This window comes from Otolemur garnettii, unplaced genomic scaffold (assembly GCF_000181295.1).
Source record: "Otolemur garnettii isolate 467f Iridium unplaced genomic scaffold, OtoGar3 scaffold00023, whole genome shotgun sequence".
Taxonomy (NCBI): domain Eukaryota; kingdom Metazoa; phylum Chordata; class Mammalia; order Primates; family Galagidae; genus Otolemur; species Otolemur garnettii.
Genome location: NW_003852418.1, coordinates 17,338,799 through 17,348,428, shown reverse-complemented (window position 1 = coordinate 17,348,428; position 9,630 = coordinate 17,338,799). Strand labels below are relative to the sequence as shown.

At 50.6% G+C, this 9,630-nt stretch overlaps 1 protein-coding gene across 1 annotated transcript in view; it reads left to right on the top strand.

The window, feature by feature from the left end:
* Positions 1-446: 446 nt before the first annotated feature.
* Positions 447-9,630, top strand: part of BMP7 (bone morphogenetic protein 7) — a 77,994-nt gene continuing 68,810 nt past the window's right edge. Inside the window, exons 1-2 of the mRNA XM_003787720.2 lie at positions 447-935; positions 966-1,423. Coding sequence (XP_003787768.1) covers positions 1,006-1,423 — 418 coding nt within the window. The 5' untranslated portion in view covers positions 447-935; positions 966-1,005. The remainder of the gene's footprint in view (positions 936-965; positions 1,424-9,630) is intronic.

The window sequence follows — 9,630 nt, the reverse complement described above, 5'->3', positions numbered from 1 at the left end:
CAAGTTGGCGGCAGGTTGGGGGAGGCGTGAAGGACTCAGCGTGGCTGGAGCAAAAGAAGGGGGCCAAGGAGGGCTCAAGAGTCACCGCCTCCGGAAAGCTTTTTCCTATCCCACAGCTTCCTCCGCACTCCCCCAAGCTTTTCCCACCGCAGGCTGAACTCTGACGATCCGATCCTGCTTATGCCTTGGTTTTGGCCCCGATTGGGAGTCGGGAGAGCTCAGGACCCGCCCCGATTCCCCCCTCCACATCCCCGCGGCGTCCGGCCCGGCGCTGGGCACCCAGTGGGCACTCGGTAAATATTTGTGGAGCGCACTAGAAGGAATGAATGAACCCATTGGGCACAGCTGGGGGGAGGGCGGGGCCGAGGGCAGGTGGGAGGCCGCCGGCGCGGGAGGGGCCCTTGGAAGTCCGTCCTCCTCCTCCTCCCCCTCCAGGCTTCAGCGCTTACGACTCTGGGGCTCTCAAGGCGGCCTCTCGTGCGATCCTGGGCGTGCAGGGCTGGGAGAGCGATCCAGGGCCCCTGCTCTCAGTGCCGGAGGTTGGAAGAGGGTGAGTCGCCACTGCTCGAGGGCAAGAGCGCTACAGGAGTTGGAGGAAGGAGCGCCCGTCCGCCCGCCCGCCGGCCGCCGCCTCGCTGCCTCTCCGTGCTCGCTCTCTGGACTCCTAGGTTTGCTGGCTGCTCCTCCCATCCGCGCCCGCCTCCTCTCTCGCTTGATCGCTCGCTGGAGCTGGTTTCCAAGCCCTGCGGTGCGCTTGGGCGAGTGCGGGGCGAGGGGCCCCGGGCCAGCACCGAACAAGGGGCGGGGGTCGGGGCAGAGCGCAGCCTGCCGGGGAGGGGCCATGTCTGGCGCGGGCGCAGCGGGGCCCGTCTGCAGCAAGTGACTGAGCGGCGCGGACGGCTGCCTGCCCCCGTCTGCCACCTGGGGCGGCGCGGGTCCGGTTGCCCGGAGCCCGGAGCCCGGAGCCCGGAGCCCGGAGCCCGGGTCGCGCGTAGAGCCGGCGCGATGCACGTGCGCTCTCTGCGCGCTGCGGCGCCTCACAGCTTCGTGGCGCTCTGGGCACCCCTGTTCCTGCTGCGCTCCGCCCTGGCCGACTTCAGCCTGGACAACGAGGTGCACTCGAGCTTCATCCACCGGCGCCTCCGCAGCCAGGAGCGGCGGGAGATGCAGCGTGAGATCCTCTCAATCTTGGGCTTGCCCCATCGCCCGCGCCCCCACCTCCAGGGCAAGCATAACTCGGCGCCCATGTTCATGCTGGACCTATACAATGCCATGGCGGTGGAGGAGGGCGGCGGGCCCGACGGCCAGGGCTTCTCCTACCCGTACAAGGCCGTATTCAGCACCCAGGGCCCCCCTCTGGCCAGTCTGCAAGATAGCCACTTCCTCACCGATGCCGACATGGTCATGAGCTTCGTCAACCTCGGTGAGTAAGGGCAGGAAGGGGGTGTGCATCTCTGTCAGGGGGTGCTTTGGAACAAGGAGGGGGCCGCATCTTATATCAGCCTGCTCAGCTTTCTACTCCCAGCCGTTTGCAAAACTTAAGTGCCTACCGGAGGGTCTCTCACAGCCAGTCCTAATGGTCCCCAAGCTGTGTGCGCCCCTAGGTAGGACGGGTGAAGCTCCGCTGGCCTGTGGGGATTATTGGGAGGGCTGATCCGAAGCCCCTACTTGTTAGGCCGCTGGCGGCATCTTATGTCTGAGGCTCTGGCCCCGTCGCGGGTCAGTTCAAAGCACTGGCTCGGTCATGTGAGTTGTCCTGAGCCGGCGCGGCCCGCGCTACCTGGATTTAAAGGTCTTTCTTGGCAAAGCAGCCTTCCCGCCCTTCCCGGGCCCCTCTTACCTCTGCCTGGCCCTGGTATCGTGGGCGTCGCCCTCCATTCCTAGCCCTGGGAAGCCCTACCTGTCCCCTCGTGCGCGCCCGCCTTAACCTGAGACACGCCCCGGAGCACCTTGGGGCCCCCCTCTCTCGGCCACTGGGTGCCCCCCCTTTCTCTCGGCTGGAGCTGGGGGAAGAAACGTTGTCATTCCGAGTTTTCTATTTTAAATATTTAATGATAGGTCCCGGGCCGGCAGAATCCATTTTCAGCGTTTATCACGTGTGGCGCGCAAACCACGGGCTTTGGTGATTTGGTGGTGCGGGATCTCTGAGCAGACGCATGCTGGGGGTGGCTGGGAGACTCGGTTTCCAGCTGAATCCTCGGCGATTCCAAGGACGCGAGGTTGGGGCCGCGTAGGGGGCCCGGTGGTTCCCCCTGGATCTGTGCGCGCGCATTTGCTGGACTTGCTCAAACTAACCCCCGGCAGCGCGCTGTGGGGCTGAGGATCAAATATTTGGTTTCCGAGATAACACGCCCCTTATAGCTCTGTTTCCTGAGCCGCTTTCATTCTACTTGTGTAACTTGCTGCGAAACTCTGAACCAAGTCAAGACAGCAAACTCACGCCCACAGGAGCTGTGTCAACGTGGAAATAATGATGCCAAAGCCCCACGCTGGGCACCCGGGGCACGGATTGGGGGGGGGGCGGTGCGGGGAAGCGCAGATCTGCCTTAAAGCCTCCCGCTCCAGATAAGGGCCCTGGAGTTCCCGGGAGGCCATTGTCCCTACTTAATAAGAACCGAATTCAAATAGTGAAACAAGCTTCAGCAAGCAAGGGGTGGGAGGTTTAGATGCCAGAATAACTTCAGGAAAGTTTAAATTATACTAAGCAGCCAGTTAGGAACGAGGCAGCTGCATGTGTCCTGATTTAGAACAATCTCCAAGATGTATGAGGTGGAAACAAGCAAGGTGCAGATGAGCGCGGTTGCCTGTGTGCTTGCGCGTCCCGCTCGAAGAAGGCGCCAGGAACTGGAAAGAGATTTTGCTGGGGGGGGGGTTGGAGGGGGCATAGCTGAGACTTCACTGTCTGTACTTAAGTCTGTGTGATTTTTTTCTTTTACAATGTGTATTTATTGCCTATGCCAAAAACTAAAGAAAAATTTCAAATACATACACATAAAATAATTAGTGACTGCAGAGCTCTGCAGCCCTCCTGAAGCCTGGTGTTAGCCAGGGCCCTTTCTCTGGTGTGGGATTTATGACATCTTCCGTTCTTGGGTACTCAGGACTCCCGCTGAATGCAGCAGGTCCCAGAGGCTGCCTTCAGAGCCTGGCTGGGGTCATTAAAAAGGTATTTGTAATCCCTGGCTTCTGTGGAAGGCTCTGCAAACCCAGTGTGCAAAAAGTCCCCTGATGCTTAGGGCCCAGTAGTGTGGCCAGACCTGGGGGCTCCTTGTACCCCATAGAAGGACCAGGTTACTAACTCGGGGACTCTGGGGACTTTGGGGACTTTGGGGCAGGCTGTTTGCTCCCCCCATGGCTGTGGAAGCAAGCTGGGACTTGTTTGGGAGGCCACAGCTGGGTGGTTTTCCTCCTCTGGCTGTACACACACCTTTCAATTCATTTCTTTCATCTTGAAAGGACAAAGACCGGCTTGTCTGAGCCTCTTAATCAGTCCGGCTGGCTTTGGGCTTTGTGGGACCCTGACTTTCTCAGGTCCAGCTTTCTGGAACATCACTCCAAATTAGATGGCAGAGTGGCTTTTAACAGAGCATACTGACCTTGTTTTCTTTCTTTCTCTGCCTCTAAACTCGAGGTAATTAGTTGGGTGCAGACCTGGACTGTAGTTTGGCAAGATGCTTCCTGTAGATGGCTTGAAGGTTGGCCTTTAATTTCTACTCAGTATAGCACAGGAATAAACTGCCTGTCCCTTCTTTTCTGGTGTCATTTGGAATTTCTCCATAGGAGAAACTTGGGAGTGGCGGTGGGGTTCGAGAGAGTTGGGGGCTTCATGTAGGAGGATTGCTGGGGGCACCGAGTTTTCTGAGAAGGTGCACTGTTTTACCTGGATTGCAAATCATGTTGTTCTGTAGTATTCATGAAGTTTTCTAAAGGCAAGTTTATTTGCACACTTTACCTAAGAATGAGAAACTATCATTTGCACATATCAAACCATTATTTGTTATCATGGGAGGGGACTTTGGAGGACCCTTGATGAGGAGCTTGGGGGGATGGATGCTGACTCCCTCTGCTTCCCCCTCCCCCTGCACTGCATACCTCTGGGGTCCTGCAGGCAGGGGCGGGGGGTCGGGGGGAGTGTGGGGGACCCTGCCTGAATTCTGAAGGCTTTCACAGACCTTCTTCCTCCGTCTGCAGCCAAACTGGTTTTTGTTCCTGTGAGTCGTTCTCCTCGGAATTCAAGTTTTTGCCAGGCTGAGCAGGATCTCAACTAGAGGGGAAACCAGAGGGGGAATTTACGACAAAACCAGGTGCTGGGAATGAGGACTTCAGCCTGCACCTTATGACAAAGCCCAGGCTGTACAATAAAGCCCGTGCAATGTGAGTGGAGCTGCTTGAGTGAGACTCACATCTTCCCAGCCTGGGCCCCTTAAGTTCAATGGCAAGATTTGTAAACTGGTTTGGATTAACAAGCCCCTGACTCCTCTGTGTAGACTTAATTTTGGAATTCAAAACAGGCTACCCTCTCTTAAGTAGTCCCCAGGCAGTGGCCATTCAGCAGACCGAATCCAGCCTTCACCCTCGCCATTCTTTCTTTGGAGAAACCCAGAAGGTCTGATTGGAATCTCCTAAGGAAGCTGCTGGCATTGGGAGAGTGTGACTCTTGTTTATCTCTGGTTGGTCCAGGTTATGAAGGAATAAAATTTGTTTAATCTTTGAAGCTAAATTAAAAAAAAGGAGAGAGAAAGTTGAAAACCTATCATTATTGCAGCCAGCATATAAAAGTGGCTTTTGTTAACATAGCCGGAGAGCGGGGACAAGGCTGTGCAGTTTTGATTTTTGCTTTGTGCCATCTGGCTGTCCTTTTTGTTGACAAGTGTTTGGCATTAAGATCTCTCCCTTTGCCCCTTAAGAGCAGGCCCTACCACTGTAGAGTATTAGAAAAAGATTCTGTTACAGTTTAAAAATTTCCTTCAGGGAGTGCTTTAAGAAGGGAGAGTGGACTGTAGGCATTTGCAGCTGTAACCTGGCTTGTGTTAAAATTTGGAAGGGGCTGTTCCACATTCCAGCACTCGGAGCGCCGGCCCTCACTGGTAAGCAGCCAAAGGTTAATATAGATGTCACATCGCCTCCCCCCTTCTTTCTTTCTTTCTGCAGAGCGCCTTCACTACAGGACTGCACCAGCAGCTGTGTTTTTAGTAACCCTTTCAAAATCACTTCTTTTAAACCTCATTTTCCTGCTTATATAAATCAAAGATTTCTCCCCTCTTTTCCCAAGGATATATGTGACCCAGATTTGAACTTTTTTGATCTTCTCTGCATTTCTGGAATCGAGGCAGGTTGAGGCTGAACCATGGTTGCCAGCTTGGGTGGCTATTTGGGGGTTTTATTTCAGGGTTGTCCTTTGGTTGTGAAGTGGGCCCTGACGAAAAGGAAAGGGTGGTGGCCCAGATAAAAATTGGTTTCAGGGCAGCCAGGGGGATGATTCTTTGCACAGAGAGAAGAGATGCGGGTCTTGGGAACGGCAGCGTGGGGCCTTACCTCGCCTTGGTAGGCTGTCCAGACTTTGCCGAGACAAACACAGCTGGCCTACGATCCCCTGACCACCGGAATGCCTGAGATGTGAGCGAATATCACATGTCCACTGAACTTGGAGACAAGTGATGACTTCATTTCAGGGAGAGTCCCATCTAAGTTGATTGATCACTCCTATCACTTTAATACCCCCCCATTTGGTAAGGTCATATTTGGCCCATTGCAACCATCAGAGTGTCCTGAGACTGCCCTGTCTCCACCCTTTCCCGGCCTGCCCATCCTTTTAACCAGCTGAATATTTTGAATGGAGAGCCCTTTGCACCAGGCTGCTGGCCACAATAATTTTTTCCCACTCACTCTGTAGACTTAGCTGGGGGCTGTCGACACACTCAGTTTTTGGCATGTCACTGCACTGCTTCCCCTTAATGCACTTTGGCAGTGTCACCGGGGTTAGGGCACAGGCAGGGATGTGTGGGACCTGTCATGTTATTGTCAGAGGAATGTGCGGATTAGCCTTTACAGCATAGTGGTGGGAGAGCACTGCAGCTGTGTACACTTATTATAAAAGATTTAAGTCCCACTGGTAAAATCAATATATTGAATTGCACAACCCTCTGCTTTTAATTAGTTTAAATCCAATGCGCCAGTGCCATTTTGCCTTCTTTCGCCTTTATGGGGTGAGGAAATACCAATATTTACATAGAAACTGTTAATTTGTGGTGAAAATGATAACACATTTAGCTTTACACACTCAAATTGCTCCAACCTGATGGATCCCAGATCAACTCGGAGCTGAGCGGGTGACGTCCGCAGGATGCGGGAGCAGGGAGGAGACATCAGGGATGTCTGTTGCTCAGCCACCCGATGCCAGAGGGGGGCAGGTGGGCAGGTCTGGAGATGCAGAGCCGGGGATGCGGGTCTTTCAAGAAATGAGTCGATTCTTTCTATTGCAGGTCAGAAATACTGAGATTCACCCTCATCACGTAAAATCCTTTCTCTTAGCTTTCTTCCTAAGTTATGAAGTGGACACTTGCTTTGGGGTTATTTTCAAGCCTCTTCTGACAACACGCAGGGTCCTTTGTACTGGGCAGCTCAAGGCATGATATTTTATTTTTTCCAGAGCCCCAGGTACTTTTCTTTCCAGTTTCTGAAACAGTTTATAGAGGCAGGGGGTTTTGTTCACTGCAAAGGATCCCACGTATGACCACGGCTATTATGTGAGCCGTTTGCTATTAGCCGTGTGATGGAGCTGGGATTGAATTCTGGGTTTTGCAGCAAATGGCATTTGACAAATAATATTTGACAAAAATGTGACACGTTATTTCTTAATATGGAACAGATAGTTGATAGTTAACTTTCCCTGGCAAAAAATGGCTCAACCCCAAAGTGAAACAGCAGTGCCAGTGAATACCAGGGCCACGCTGTGTATTCTTCCCCTCTTCAAAGTAAAGTGTTCACGATTTGGGGCGATATCAGGAGCACCTGAAGTTTGACACTTACTTATGTGAAACTCGGAGTAACATGTGCACTGCCGTCCTTTCAACATTTGTGTCGGAAGGCGTTGTGGGGAGCCGCGCAAAGCCTTTGCTGATCCGCGTGGAGTGGATTGAATTAATGACAACTCTGAGAGCCCCAGTTTTAGGGTAATTGCTTTATTGTTTTGGAGCCAGGGTGCTTATAATCTGGTTCCTGTGCAAACATGTTTAACGTGTGTTAATGCATTTCCAAACCAGAGCCTCTCACACAACCCTGCTTTTCATTAATTGATGTCGGTAGCATGGTACAGTATTTCAAAGGGCTGGCCAAGTATAAACTGTGTTTCCAATTTCCTTCCTTTCCTGTGTTTGGAATGCCAATGTTAATTTGTTCCCATGCAGGAGCGGGGGCTGCCAACCGCGGCTTTCTATAAAGGGCTTCTCAGTGAAGGCTTCCAGCCCTCGCTGATGCTTGGGGCTGCCTGGCCAAGTTTCCTGACACTTTGCAGCTAATTCTGGGTGATATATGGAGTGGGGGGTTGGGGGACTTCATCGCAGCGTAACGGAAGTTCTCGGTGACAGCAGTGGGTGTGACTTGGCGAGGGGGATTGGAACGGCTTCCACAGTGGTTCTCTTCAGACACAGCTTAAACCCATGTGTCTGTTCCCACTATGATTGCGTGTTAGCTGTGTGACCTTGGACAAGTTACTCACCATCTCTGAGTTTGTCGTCTCATTTTATAAAGGCCAGATAATAATTCTCTCCTTAACAGATTCTGAAGACAGAATCATTATCACCCATGTGTATACAGTCCAGCTCACAGTTGGTAAATAATAAATGCTAGCTCTTGTTTTTATTTTGTGGGTCAGATCAAGATTTACTCTGGGATATTATTTTAGTTTTAAGGACTTAATCTTAAAATATCGAGATTAAGCAGTGTATGTTATTTTATGTCAAGGAGAAGTCCCCAGAGGCGCATCTATGAATGGACTCTGTCGGAGATGAGTGAAATTCAAATGAACTCACCAAACTTATTTGAGGATGAATAGGATAATGCTGAATGTTGCTATGGTTATTTACAAATTTTACTACTCAAGAAACTGAAACTGAATAAGGGGTATACAAGAACTGCCTGCACTATCTTGGCAAATTTAAACCCAAAATTATTTTCAAATAGAAAAGTTTATTTTTAAAAAATTACCTTACTGAAGTATTTACTGCCACCTCTTTCTGGAAGATGGTCAAAGTACAAATTGTCTTTCCTTTCAAAGGAGCGACAAGCCCAAAGCATTCATTAACAGAACTGCACAACTCTTCCAGTTTTTATTGGAGCAGGTGCAAGGCTGGCTGTGGCTCCTGCAGCTGGGGTTACCCTGTGACAACAAAGCCCTGTGTGGATTCAGTGTAGTTAGAAACCTCTGGAAACCAGAGGACGAAAGAGAACGTCTCCAGGGCCGAGACCGAGGGGTGGGCTTTCTCACTCAAGGCTTCCCATAAATTCCCTTCAGCTCTTTCTGCGCTGTTTGAAAACTCTGACTTAGCGAGTATTAAGTTCCCTGCATCTCTGAGGTCACATGTTCTATCACAGCTTTATCTCCCTGGAGTGGCTTTCAAGTTTCAATCTTTTGTTGTCTGGCTTGATTCAATTTGGCTGTGAATAAAAACGGCACTGTTTCCAGAATCAAGGACTTGCACGTTTTTAAGCATTGGATTTAGGCCTATGCCATCTTGTCATTCCAACCTTTCTCTTACTTTCATATAGTTCAGGGAAAATAAAAGAAAACAACAACAGTGAAAAAGCTAGGCACCCTGCACAACAGGCGGCACACGGCTGTCCACGTGCTGCTCTGCACACCCACCTGCAAAGGCAGGCACTGTTTTTGGTGGTTTCGATGGCTTGTGTTCTGGCTTTGGTAAAGGACACACTTTTCTTGGCTGCTTTCTTCCAGACATTCTCCCTGTCCTGCTCATGCACTGCCTTGCAGAGTCCTCATGGCATAGCTGTTTGTTGGCATGAAGGGTGTGAAGACATTCTAGGCAGAGTCTTCCAATTCCCACTAGTAATATTTTGCGTAGACACCCTAAAGAGAAATGAATCGTATAACTCCCAGGATAGTTTGTCCTTCTTAAACATAGATGAATGTCAAAATTTAAATAGGAGGCACTCAAAATAATACAAAATTTTAATGTTTGTCAATTAATACTATACGTGCTGAGTAATCATTATTAATACATTTTGATTTTGATTGTTAACACAATTTTAATTAATAGACAATAGAAATTTTATTAACTTTGGCTGTTTCTAAAATTTGCAGTGTGGTGGAACGTTCAAAATCTTGGTTTAACAGTTTGAGATCACAGAGGCCAAGGTCTGGTCCCAAATTTCAACGAATTTGACCTGGTGTCTGTCCAGCATAAATTCAGTTATCATGTGGCAATAAAAATCCTCAAAGGCTCAGTGGCTTAAAGCCACAGAGGTGGGTCGGTGGGGGCTCTGCACATTGGTGACAGTGTGGGGTGCTGGGAAAGGCTCAGATCCTCAGAATGTCACCATAGTCGCCAATTCTAGAGGCAGGGAAAGAAAATGTAAATTGTGGATTGGCTTTTAAAATTTCTTTTTTTTTTT